The sequence below is a fragment of the Takifugu flavidus genome, chromosome 2 (assembly GCF_003711565.1).
Source record: "Takifugu flavidus isolate HTHZ2018 chromosome 2, ASM371156v2, whole genome shotgun sequence".
NCBI classification, from domain to species: domain Eukaryota; kingdom Metazoa; phylum Chordata; class Actinopteri; order Tetraodontiformes; family Tetraodontidae; genus Takifugu; species Takifugu flavidus.
Window position 1 is genome coordinate 724646 of NC_079521.1, and position 13612 is coordinate 738257.

Genomic DNA, 13612 nt, shown 5'->3' on the forward strand with positions numbered 1-13612 from the left:
CACACACACACAGTGAGGTGTGGGACATCTGTGTGTCAGAGCTTTTCCTGAAAATGAGCCAAACCCTCCTGAGATGTTCTCCTGGAGGCAGTGGGGGTAAACCAGAGCCATTGTGCTGCCCTCTTTCATAACCTGACAGGCTGGTTTCTGCCTGAGTCAAACTAACTGATAGCACATGATTAAACTCGCCGTATTCAGGTCACGCACGTTTACAGCCGCCGTGATTTAATGCTGACGTCTTGGCCTGATGAGCACTTGTTGGCAGACGCCAGTAGATGTATGTGATGAAGCCTCCTTAAATGGGTGCGCTGCAGATGTTCTGCTGAGCTCTGCAGCTCCGTTTCTATCGGCTTCCACTCGACCAGCTGAGCTGCACATCATCAGAAACTGTCTGGAGACAGCACTGATTGTACTGAAATAACCTAAATGAACAAGGTTTTTGGGACCTAAAGGACCCTTTGAGCCACGATAGCAACCGACCAGCTCAGTGGAACATCTGCAGACCCAGCTGAGCTGGGATGAGCCCCAAATCAGACGGATCTTTGCTCTACATGTGGAGGCAGCGCATGTTGAACCCTGATGGTGATGCAGCAACAGCAGGCAGAACATTGTTAAAGGCTAAAGTAGCATTTAGCTTTCAGGCCCCCTGCTAGGTCACAGCTGTTCTCACCTCCTGGACCTGCTCAGGGTTTCTCCCTGTTAAAGGGGACTTTTTCCTGCCAGTGTTGGGGTCCAGGCCTGGGTCTCAGTCAAGCCTCGAGAGACGGTTTTAACTGTAACAGACGCCGATGAATTAAAGGGATTTTACGTTGTTAAAATAAGAGCAAATAAACGAAATGCTTTAAAGTAAATGTACACAAACTCTGCTGGTGATGAATCAAATGTGGTTGATCCAAACCCTCCTGCCCAGAATGTTTTGATCACATCTGGACGTTAAGGGCAGTAATTTGATAACGAGGTGGACGCCATGGGTGCAGATGTTCTGACAGATAAAGACTTTATTACGTCTCCAGTGGTGGAATGGGCCCAGCGGAGGAGATAACCAACAGATTAGTTAACTAACCGGGACACCTTGGACCCTGGAGGCCATCAGGGACAACACTACACCTCTTCACCAGGACGCGTCTCTCTCCTGTCCACTGTCCTGAGCGCAGGGTGAAGCGGGGCCCCCGGGAGCTGGCGTCTTCACACCAGCGCCACAGAGGCCGTTTCTAATTGACAAGAGCATCATTCATGTCTGCAGCGCCGCCACTTTGGCCCCTGGGATCAGCTCACCGCTACCTCCAGGAAAACCTGTGTAGCGTCTTTCAGGATCGTTTAGGGGTTTATACAAACATGCATATAAATATACACACACTCACTCATAAATACGTGTGTGTCAATGATGTCATAGAACTTTATTTAATGTACATTGTTCACTGTGTAGAACGTTCTGATAAATCAAACGTCTCAGAATCTTATCAGCCCCCGGGGGACGTTCCTGCCTGCTCCAGGCTCTGCGTGTCCTTTCATTTGTACCAAACACTTCACCGAGAAGATCCCCGAATGATTAATAATGACAGAGCAATCACAGCCAAAAGCATTTCTAAGAAGCTGCAGAACTTTCGGATGATTGTGTGGCTCAGCAGAACAGATGTTTGTTGTTTGAGAGGCGCCCTGCAGCTCAGCAGGGGGGCTGCAGCTGGCACACAGAGTCCTGGGGAGTCAAGGCTGCACCCACCACTGGAGGAGGAACACTGTGTCCCGAGTGTCGCTGCCACGGGCTCATCCACTTCCTGCTCGGTTGCTCAGACAGCTGCTTCCCAGCAGCAGCAGCAGCAGCGCCGCTCCAGAACCGCTGCATTTAAAAAAACACGGCAGACCTGAACACAGCGGCGTCCAAACCCCATATGGGACTGCTTTAAGACATTTTATTGTCAATTCAAGCAGTTCCACGAGACACAAATGTCTCACACCCTCGTCAAAATTAACATGATGCAATAAAAAAACCCACATAATTACAAACTGAACACTGCTGAAATCGGCAACTTCCGTCTCCCCCTTCTGGCAGTGGGGGGAATTACAGCAGCTTTATCCAGGTGAGTTCCACAGGTGCCCTACAGCCACCACTGAGCCCTCTGGCTGAGCTGAGGATGCAGGTTGGTCTTCTGTCCTCTCACTCCTGCCTGCTGGGACGTCCATCACCTCCTGTCCTGCCTGCTGGGACGTCCATCACCTCCTGTCCTGCCTGCTGGGACGTCCATCACCTCCTGTCCTGCCTGATAGTTCTTCAAGGCCAGTGAGGTCAGCAGCTACCTTCTCTTCCTCATGTCGGCCTCCAGACGAGCCAACTCCTCGTAGGACTTGTAGAAGACGTCCAGCTCCTGGCTGCCCCAGCCCCTCCACACACACAGGCTCCACTCCATGTTTGTTGTAAGAAAACCACAGACAACGGTGTCATTTGTCACCACAGCTGCCTCCTCCAGGTTCCTACGGAAAGAGGAGGACAAGAAAGGAGAGCGTCACCCTCTCTGTGGAGCATCAGGACGTCATCTCCTACTTCAGAGCAGTAAACACAGTGGAGGAGTGAAGGGAATGTTGTGTTTGTATCTGGGAGACAGACCAGCTCTCAACCAGCTTGGAAGGTTGTTCCAGGACTGGTTCTGATCCAGCCCTGGTGTTTCACCACGTTCTAGGACCTACAGCTGCACTGGAGCTGAAGCTTGGATCAGAGAGTGAGAGGGTGAAAGAATGAGAGGGTGAGAGAGAGAGTGGGGGGTGAGAGAGTAAGAGGGTGAGAGAGCCAATGCCTCAAAGCATCTGAGGGAAAACAAGAACTAGGATGATTGCATGGATGAGGGGTGGGTGGATGGATGATGGGGGGTGGATGGATGATGGGGGGTGGATGGATGATGGGTGGGTGGATGGATGGATGATGGGTGGTGGATGGATGAGGGGTGGGTGGATGGATGAGGGGTGGGTGGATGGATGATGGGTGGGTGGATGGATGGATGATGGGTGGGTGGATGATGGATGATGGGTGGGTGGATGATGATGGGTGGGTGGATGGATGGATGATGGGTGGGTGGATGGATGATGGGTGGGTGGATGGATGAGGGGTGGGTGGATGGATGGATGGATGAGGGGTGTGTGGATGGATGAGGGGTGGGTGGATGGATGGATGATGGGTGGGTGGATGGATGGATGATGGGGGGTGGATGGATGATGGGTGGGTGGATGGATGGATGATGGGTGGGTGGATGGATGATGGGGGGTGGGGGATGGATGGATGATGGGTGGGTGGATGGATGATGGGTGGGTGGATGGATGAGGGGTGGGTGGATGGATGATGGGTGGGTGGCTGGATGATGGGTGGGTGGATGGATGGATGATGGGTGGTGGATGGATGATGGGTGGGTGGATGGATGATGGGTGGGTGGATGGATGAGGGGTGGGTGGATGGATGCATGGTTGGTTGGATGGATGGATAATGGGTGGGTGGATGGATGGATGATGGATGGATGGAGGATGGATGGATGGATGATGGGTGGGTGGATGGATGGATGATGGATGGATGGATGTGGGATGGATGGATGGATGGATGATGGGTGGGTGGATGGATGGATGATGGATGGATGGATGGATGGTTGGTTGGATGGATGATGGATGGATGCATGGTTGGTTGGATGGATGATGGGTGGATGGATGGATGATGGGTGGGTGGATGGATGCATGGTTGGTTGGATGGATGATGGATGGATGCATGGTTGGTTGGATGGATGGATGATGGATGGAGGATGGATGATGGGTGTGTGGATGGAGGTCCACATGTTGGTGTGTGAGACGACCCATCTGTGGGACAGGAAGTGACCCGGCAGGGGTTGTGGCCCCGCCCCCTGACCTGGTGACCTGTTCCAGGTGCAGCGTGTAATAACGGCTCATCTAGAGCCCTTATTGGCTGCTGCTAACAGGCCAGGGTCTGAGGACTCCAGGGTCTGAGGACTCCAGGGTCTGAGGACTCCAGGGTCTGAGGACTCCAGGGTCTGAGGACTCCAGGGTGGAAGACCTGCTGGCTCAGCTGCATCAGTCAGGGAGAGCTGAGTGGACCCACCAGAACCAGTGACCAGAACCAGTGACCAGACCCAGTAACAGTAACCAGAACCAGTAACCAGAACCAGTGACCAGACCCAGTGACCAGACCCAGTAACAGTAACCAGAACCAGTAACCAGACCCAGTAACCAGAACCAGTAACCGGAACCAGTAACCAGACCCAGTAACCAGAACCAGTAACCAGAACCAGTGACCAGACCCAGTAACCGGAACCAGTAACCAGAACCAGTGACCAGACCCAGTAACCAGACCCAGTAACCGGAACCAGTAACCGGAACCAGTGACCAGACCCAGTAACCAGAACCAGTAACCAGAACCAGTAACCGGAACCAGTAACCAGACCCAGTAACCAGAACCAGTAACCAGACCCAGTAACAGTAACCAGAACCAGTAACAGCAACCCCAGCACTATTCAGGCACCCAGCAGCCACCCACCCAGCAGCAGCCAGCCACACACCCAGCAGCCAGCCAGCCACACACCCAGCAGCCACCCAGCCAGCAGCCAGCCACCAACAGCCACCCACCCAGCAGCCAGCCACCCACCCAGCAGCCAGCCACCCAGCCAGCAGCCACCCACCCAGCCAGCAGCCACCCACCCAGCAGCCAGCCACCAGCAGCCAGCCACCCAGCCAGCAGCCACCCACCCAGACAGCAGCCACCCACCCAGCAGCCACCCATCCAGAGCAGCCACCCAGCAGCCAGCCAACCAGCCAGCAGCCACCCACCCAGCAGCCACCCAGCAAGCAGCACCACCCCAGCACCACCCATCAGCAGCCAGCCACCCAGCAGCCAGCCACAGCCAGCAGCCACCCACCCAGCCAGCATCCACCCACCAAAAGCCACCCATCCAGCAGCCAGCCACCCAGCAGCCAGCCACCCACCCATCAGCCACCCACCCAGCAGCCACCCAGCCAGCAGCCACCCAGCCAGCAGCCACCCAGCAGCAGCCACCCAGCCAGCAGCCACCCAGCCAGCAGCCACCCAGCCAGCAGCCACCCAGCCAGCAGCCACCCACCCAGCAGCCACCCACCCAGCAGCCACCCCCCAGCAGCCACCCAGCCAGCAGCCACCCAGCCAGCAGCCACCCACCAGCAGCCACCCAGCCCAGCATGCCACCCACCCAGCAGCCACCCATCGCAGCAACCCAGCCAGCAGCCACCCAGCCAGCAGCCACCCAGCCAGCAGCCACCCACCCAGCACCCAGCCAGCCACCCAGGCAGCCAGCCACCCAGCAGCCAGCCACCCAGCACCCAGCCAGCCAGCCAGCCAGCCCGCAGCCACCCAGCCAGCCAGCCACCCCGAAGCCACCCAACAGCCAGCCAGCCAGCCAGCACCCACCCAGCCAGCCCGAATCCACCCAGCAGCCAGCCAGCAGCCAGCCAGCCACCCCGCAGCCACCCAGCCAGCCAGCACCCAGCCAGCCATCCAGCCACCACCCCAGCAGCCATCCAGCAGCCAGCCAGCCACCCAGCAGCCACCCAGCCATCCAGCCAGCCACCCAGCCAGCCATCAGCCAGCCATCCACCCAGCCAGCCAGCCCTCAGCCATCCAGCCACCACCATCCATCCATCATCCACCCACCCATCCATCATCCATCCACCCACCCATCCCTCATCCATCCATCATCCACCCATCCATCCATCCCTCATCCACCCATCCATCCCTCCATCCATAAACATTAATTAAATAGCCTTTAATCCTCCCAATGATGAAATGAATATTGTGAAAGCAGAAGAAAACGTTCAAAGAGGAAATGAATCTCTAGAGGTTCCTGGAAAGACTAATGTTCCAGCTGTGTCTTTGATCTGATCTCCAGGAGGTCACCAGGTCACCAGACTCACCCCAGGTCAGCCCAGCTGGGTGGGTGGAGGACGGCAATGACGCGTCCCCTCAGCTGACTGGAACAGGACTGTGTTTCTATGACGATCACGTCTCCTCCACGCCTGCACACACACACGCGCACACACACCAACATCACTGAACCTTACAACATTAAAACTGCTGTGTTGTGCTGTGCTGTGCTGTGCTGTGCTGTGCTGTGCTGTGCTGTGTTGCGTTGCGTTGCGTTGCGTTGTGTACCTGGGGATCCACACGGTTCTGTTCACTGACAGAACCGTCAGGGCCTGCAGCTGAGCAGAGGGGGTCTGGCCGGTGCTGTCAGGGTCCTGCGGAGGTTCCTGGCCCGTCTGGTCGGGCTTCCCGCCCGCGTCCTGCTGGTCTGTTGGAAGCGGGACGCTGCTGCGGCTGACCGGTGAGCCCAGTTCTGAGGTACTGGTGGAGTCGGACCCAGGCGGCTCCAGGGAGCCCTGGGATGATATGGAGCAGTAGTCTGTTAGCGAGTCCTGGTGCTGGATCATCTGAGTTCCGGCGTCCTTGTTGTACACCATCTCCACTTCTCCGCTCTTCCAGTATTCCAGCTTCTCTTCCTGCTCCGCGCCCTCCAGGGCAGCGGCCGTCGCCGTGGAAACCACCCGCTGAATGGTGAAGACATCCCGGAGAGGGTTGCTGTCTCCACAGCTGCAACAGTGACACAGCGTCAGGGTTAGAGGAGGACGGAAGAGGACAGAGGGACAGAGGAGGACAGAGGAGCACAGTGGGTGGACAGAGGAGGACAGAGGAGGACAGGAGCACAGTGGGTGACAGAGGAGACAGAGGAGGACAGAGGAGCACAGTGGGTGGACAGAGGAGGACAGAGGAGGACAGAGGAGCACAGTGGGTGGACAGAGGAGGACAGAGGGTGGACAGAGGAGAACAGAGGGTGGACAGAGGAGGACAGAGGGTGGACAGAGGAGGACAGAGGGTGGACAGAGGAGGACAGTGAGTGGACAGAGAGGATAGAGAGGACAGAGGGTGACAGAGAGAACAGAGGAGGACAGAGGGTGGACAGAGGAGGACAGAGGAGGACAGAGGGTGGACAGAGGAGAACAGAGGAGGACAGAGGGTGGACAGAGGAGGACAGAGGGTGGACAGAGGAGGACAGAGGGTGGGAGAGGAGGACAGAGGAGCAGTGGGTGGGCAGAGGAGGACAGAGGAGAACAGAGGAGGATAGAGGGTGGACAGAGGAGAACAGAGGAGGACAGAGGGTGGACAGAGGAGGACAGAGGGTGGACAGAGGAGGACAGAGGGTGGACAGAGGAGGACAGAGGAGCAGTGAGTGGGCAGAGGAGGACAGAGGAGAACAGAGGAGGACAGAGGGGGACAGAGGAGGACAGAGGAGAACAGAGGAGGACAGAGGAGAACAGAGGAGGACAGAGGGTGGACAGAGGAGGATAGAAGAGGACAGAGAAGGACAGTGGGTGGACAGAGGAGGACAGAGGAGCACAGTGGGTGGACAGAGGAGGACAGAGGAGCACAGTGGGTGGACAGAGGAGGACAGAGGAGGACAGAGGAGCACAGTGGGTGGACAGAGGAGGACAGAGGGTGGACAGAGGAGAACAGAGGGGGACAGAGAGGAGACAGAGGGTGGACAGAGGAGGACAGAGGGTGGACAGAGGAGGACAGTGAGTGGACAGAGGAGGACAGTGAGTGGACAGAGGAGGATAGAGGAGGACAGAGGGTGGACAGAGGAGAACAGAGGAGGACAGAGGGTGGACAGAGGAGGACAGAGGAGGACAGAGGAGCACAGAGGAGCACAGTGGGTGGACAGAGGAGGACAGAGGAGGACAGAGGAGCACAGTGGGTGGACAGAGGAGGACAGAGGAGGACAGAGGAGCACAGTGGGTGGACAGAGGAGGACAGAGGAGGACAGAGGAGGACAGAGGAGCACAGTGGGTGGACAGAGGAGGACAGAGGAGCACAGTGGGTGGACAGAGGAGGACAGAGGGTGGACAGAGGAGAACAGAGGGTGGACAGAGGAGGACAGAGGGTGGACAGAGGAGGACAGAGGGTGGACAGAGGAGGACAGTGAGTGGACAGAGAGGAGGATAGAGGAGGACAGAGGGTGGACAGAGGAGAACAGAGGAGGACAGAGGGTGGACAGAGGAGGACAGAGGAGGACAGAGGGTGGACAGAGGAGAACAGAGGAGGACAGAGGGTGGACAGAGGAGGACAGAGGAGCAGTGGGTGGGCAGAGGAGGACAGAGGAGAACAGAGGAGGATAGAGGGTGGACAGAGGAGGACAGAGGGTGGACAGAGGAGAACAGAGGAGGACAGAGGGTGGACAGAGGAGGACAGAGGGTGGACAGAGGAGGACAGAGGGTGGACAGAGGAGGACAGAGGAGCAGTGGGTGGGCAGAGGAGGACAGAGGAGAACAGAGGAGGATAGAGGGTGGACAGAGGAGAACAGAAGAGGACAGAGGAGAACAGAGGAGGACAGAGGGTGGACAGAGGAGGACAGAGGGTGGACAGAGGAGGACAGTAGTGAGTGGGCAGAGGAGGACAGAGGAGAACAGTGAGTGGGCAGAGGAGGACAGAGGAGAACAGAGGAGGACAGAGGGTGGACAGAGGAGGATAGAGGAGGACAGAAGAGGACAGAGGAGGACAGTGGGTGGACAGAGGAGAACAGAGGAGGACAGAGGGTGACAGAGGAGGACAGAGGAGAACAGAGGGTGGACAGAGGAGGACAGAGGAGGACAGTGGGTGGACAGAGGAGGACAGAGGAGAACAGAGAGGACAGAGAGAACAGAGGAGGACAGAGGAGGACAGAGGGTGGACAGAGGAGGACAGTGAGTGGGCAGAGGAGGACAGAGGAGAACAGTGAGTGGGCAGAGGAGGACAGAGGAGAACAGAGGAGGACAGAGGGTGGACAGAGGAGGACAGAGGAGAACAGAGGAGAACAGAGGAGGACAGAGGGTGGACAGAGGAGGATAGAAGAGGACAGAGGAGGACAGTGGGTGGACAGAGGAGAACAGAGGAGAACAGAGGAGGACAGAGGAGAACAGAGGAGGACAGAGGGTGGACAGAGGAGGACAGAGGAGGACAGAGGAGGACAGAGGAGGACAGAGGAGAACAGAGGAGGACAGAGGAGGACAGAGGAGGACAGAGGAGGACAGAGGGTGGACAGAGGGTGGACAGAGGAGGACAGTGAGTGGGCAGAGGAGGACAGAGGAGAACAGAGGAGGACAGAGGGTGGACAGAGGAGGACAGAGGAGAACAGAGGAGGACAGAGGAGAACAGAGGAGGACAGAGGGTGACAAGAGGAGGATAGAAGAGGACAGAGGAGGACAGTGGGTGGACAGAGGAGAACAGAGGAGAACAGAGGAGGACAGAGGAGAACAGAGGAGAACAGAGGACAGAGGAGAACAGAGGAGGACAGAGGGTGGACAGAGGAGGACAGAGGAGGACAGAGGAGGACAGAGGAGAACAGAGGAGGACAGAGGAGGACAGAGGGTGGACAGAGGAGAACAGAGGAGGACAGAAGAGGACAGAGGAGGACAGTGGGTGGACAGTGGTGGACAGAGGGTGGACAGAGGAGGACAGAGGAGGACAGAAGAGGACAGAGGAGGACAGAGGGTGGACAGAGGACAGTGGGTGGACAGAGGAGGACGATGGGTGGACTGGAGGCTCACCAGTACTGGGCACACAGCTGGTAGGACGCAGCGTGGTAGAGCAGCAGCATGTTGGCGTGGTCATCCAGCATCCAGACCGCCTCCTCTTCCCACGCACAAAAGCTGGTCGTCATGGATACAACGGAGGACGGGGGCACGTACGGATCCAGCCTACGGACCGCACGGAGGCTCCAGCAGTCGAGGACCAGCACCCCGGGACCGTTGGAGAACCACAGCTGATGAGCACAGGGAGAGGAGGCGAAGGTGGGCATGAAGGACGCCAGCTGGCCTCGAGCTGAACACCTGCCTGCTCACCTGAGAGCCGCTGCCCACCAGAACCATGCACCTCACTGGGTACGGGTTCTGCCTGGGATCCGAGTCCTTCAGACCGAACATCGTCTTGTTGAGGGTGTGAGAACACAGGTAGGCTTCGCCCTCCACAGGAAGTCCGTCCAGCAGGCTGTAGACGGCCACCAGCCCGTCAGACATGCCTGCAAACACCCGAGCCGGGTTCTGGAGGAGCCAGGGAGGAGAGGTCCGTTGGCTGGTTCCGTAGCGTGTGAGCAAGAATCTATATTAAATAACAGTGACCCTAGACACCGGCGTGTGTGTGTGTCACCTGTTCTCGCTCTGGGACAGGACAGAGGCAGGTGATGATGGCGGGACAGGAGAAGAGCTTCTGAGGCTGGCTCAGGGGACACATGTCCTTCAGACTGTAGATGAACACTTCCTGGTCCTGCCACACAGACACACACCTCGTCAGAGAGGTGGAAGACGGCGGAGCCATCAGCTTATCGGGTCACCTGGAGACAACACGTAACCATGACAACGTGAGACCGACCTCAGTGGTCATCCACAGAGTGTTTCCCATCTTCATCTGGCAGCTGATGCGACTGCCTGGACACGAGATCCTCTTCACCTCCATGTTGCCCTTCTCCACGTTGACAATACTGTAGTTCCTACACACACACACACACACACACACACACACACACACACACACATTAATCATCACTCCAGACCTCTCTGCCTGTGTGTGCACATGTTAAAATAAAGATTCTTAGAACTGTTACTGGAAACACTGGGATAAACACACACACACACACACACACACACACACACGCACACACAGAACAAACCTGCTGTCCTTGTCACCGCTCCAGAACACGGCGCTGTAGCCCTGCAGAGGGGACAAGAAGAGCTGGGCGTGGCTGTCACAGGACAGGACATATCTGAGGGAGGGGAAACCGGGCTGCTGCATCTGCCTCAGACACTGGAGGGCCACTGGTCTCTGTGGTCACACACACACACACACACACACACACACACACACACTAGGATCAAATGTTCATTTCCTGTTCCCAGCTCCAGGTGTGTCCCAGCTGATCGGGCTTTAAACCGACTGAAACCAGGACGACCACGTGGACCCGAGCAGCACGGTGACGACTGAAGAGCACATTACGGAGAGAAAACGAGCTTTTAACCAACAAAATCAGAAAGTCCAGGATCAGGAAATAACATCTCTGACCCACAAAGTAGTGAAAAGGACTCGGGGATGTTGAAGGAGCCCTGAGCGGCCCCGTCGAGGGAGCGCACAGTTCGAAGCGTTGGCGGTCGTTGACGACCACAAAGGTCGTGACCACGAGGCAGGAAGCAGCTGTCTGATGCTATTTGAGTGATCTGGAAGGACAAGGTCAGAGAGGAGAGGCCCCCACCTTCTCAGGCTTGGTATCCCAACATTCGGTCAGCAAGGTCTGGAGACAGCAGAACTGGACTTCTTCTGGGCTGCCTAGCAACGGCCGGATGCCTTTGGAGAGTTTCTTAGCTATCTGGAGCTGGTGGTGTCCCAGTGAAGGCCTCCTTCCTGTCAGCAACTCGTACAGCAACATCCCATAGGAGAACATGTCCACCTACAGAGGAACAAAGAGCACCCACTCAGGAAGGGGGGACTCTCTGGACCCAGCATCTTCAGGGGTCTCCACCCAGCTGCTCCTGGTGCCTCCTCAAACACTCTCAGCTTTAGTGGAGCCACAATCCAACACTAATGTCAACAACACACATTTAGGTCCAGACAAGGTTCTAGGAACAACTAGTAGCTGCTTAACTAACGTAAACCAGCACTGATAGTCGCTCATTATAGCGAAGCTCGGTGGAGATCAGTGAAGCTTTCAGCCATCATCAAGGATGACTCCCACACACGTGACGTCAGGTGGGAACTGTTCCTTCATGGACCCACAGAACCACAGAACTGTGTCCTTCCTGATCCTCTACCCTGGAAACGCAGGTTTACTCTTCATCAGGAGAGAATTTCCACTCTGCCCTCATTCTGTCTGGTGGGTGATTATTCATGGGAAGCATCGTTTCGGAGGAGTGACGGGCTTAAATGCAGGATGTCAAAGTCAAAAGTGTCTCTTTGTGTTCTGGACTGCTGGTTCTGGAGGGTTAGGGTGAACTTTAGGACAGTGACTGATAAAGTGGCGTCCTGGTTCCTGTGTCCTCCAGGCCAGCTGAAGCAGGCGGAGGCTCTAAATATTTGCATTCTTGCACAGTGGAAAGTTTTAAAGTGAAAGAACCTTTCAGTCACGGCTCTAACGGTTCTGACCCGAATTAGCTGTGGGTCAGCATTAAACTGGGCCATTATAAGCCTGTTTTCATCTGCACTGGGAACTGTGGTGAGGGTGAGACGGAGCTGGGAACTGTGGTGAGGGTGAGACGAGGCTGGGAACTGTGGTGAGGGTGAGACGGGGCTCACTGGGAACTGTGGTGAGGGTGAGACGGGGCTCACTGGGAACTGTGGTGAGGGTCAGACGGGGCTCACTGGGAACTGTGGTGAGGGTGAGACGGGGCTGACTGGGAACTGTGGTGAGGGTCAGACGGGGCTCTCTGGGAACTGTGGTGAGGGTGAGACGGGGCTCAGTGGGAACTGTGGTGAGGGTGAGACAGAGCTCTCTGGGAACTGTGGTGAGGGTGAGACGGGGCTCTCTGGGAACTGTGGTGAGGGTGAGACGGGGCTCACTGGGAACTGTGGTGAGGGTGAGACGGGGCTCTCTGGGAACTGTGGTGAGGGTGAGACGGGGCTCAGTGGGAACTGTGGTGAGGGTGAGACGGGGCTGGGAACTGTGGTGAGGGTGAGACGGGGCTCTCTGGGAACTGTGGTGAGGGTGAGACGGGGCTCGCTGGGAACTGTGGTGAGGGTGAGACGGGGCTCGCTGGGAACTGTGGTGAGGGTGAGACGGGGCTGGGAACTGTGGTGAGGGTGAGACGGGGCTCAGTGGGAACTGTGGTGAGGGTGAGACGGAGCTGGGAAATGTGGTGAGGGTGAGACGGGGCTGGGAACTGTGGTGAGGGTGAGACGGGGCTCGCTGGGAACTGTGGTGAGGGTGAGACGGGGCTCACTGGGAACTGTGGTGAGGGTGAGACGGGGCTCACTGGGAACTGTGGTGAGGGTCAGACGGGGCTCTCTGGGAACTGTGGTGAGGGTGAGACGGGGCTGACTGGGAACTGTGGTGAGGGTCAGACGGGGCTCTCTGGGAACTGTGGTGAGGGTGAGACGGGGCTCAGTGGGAACTGTGGTGAGGGTGAGACAGAGCTCTCTGGGAACTGTGGTGAGGGTGAGACGGGGCTCTCTGGGAACTGTGGTGAGGGTGAGACGGGGCTCACTGGGAACTGTGGTGAGGGTGAGACGGGGCTCTCTGGGAACTGTGGTGAGGGTGAGACGGGGCTGACTGGGAACTGTGGTGAGGGTCAGACGGGGCTCACTGGAACTGTGGTGAGGGTGAGACGGGGCTCAGTGGGAACTGTGGTGAGGGTGAGACGGGGCTCACTGGGAACTGTGGTGAGGGTGAGACTGGGCTCACTGGGAACTGTGGTGAGGGTGAGACGGAGCTCTCTGGGAACTGTGGTGAGGGTGAGACGGGGCTCAGTGGGAACTGTGGTGAGGGTGAGACTGGGCTCAGTGGGAACTGTGGTGAGGGTGAGACTGGGCTCAGTGGGAACTGTGGTGAGGGTGAGACGGGGCTCTCTGGGAACTGTGGTG

At 57.3% G+C, this 13612-nt stretch overlaps 1 protein-coding gene across 8 annotated transcripts in view; it reads right to left on the reverse strand.

Annotated features, from left to right (window-relative positions):
- Positions 1-1372: 1372 nt before the first annotated feature.
- Positions 1373-13612, reverse strand: part of lrrk1 (leucine-rich repeat kinase 1) — a 34744-nt gene continuing 22504 nt past the window's right edge. For 6 of the 8 annotated variants that reach the window (XM_057025066.1, XM_057025064.1, XM_057025067.1 and 3 more), the window contains 9 exons: positions 11292-11486; positions 10716-10867; positions 10418-10535; positions 10196-10312; positions 9892-10089; positions 9598-9812; positions 6170-6607; positions 5932-6033; positions 1373-2469 (listed from right to left, as the gene is read on the reverse strand). In XM_057025066.1, the coding sequence (XP_056881046.1) occupies positions 2292-2469; positions 5932-6033; positions 6170-6607; positions 9598-9812; positions 9892-10089; positions 10196-10312; positions 10418-10535; positions 10716-10867; positions 11292-11486 (1713 nt within the window). In that variant the 3' untranslated portion in view covers positions 1373-2291. The remainder of the gene's footprint in view (positions 2470-5931; positions 6034-6169; positions 6608-9597; positions 9813-9891; positions 10090-10195; positions 10313-10417; positions 10536-10715; positions 10868-11291; positions 11487-13612) is intronic. The other 2 variants (XR_008949345.1, XM_057025065.1) reach the window with 2 other exon arrangements.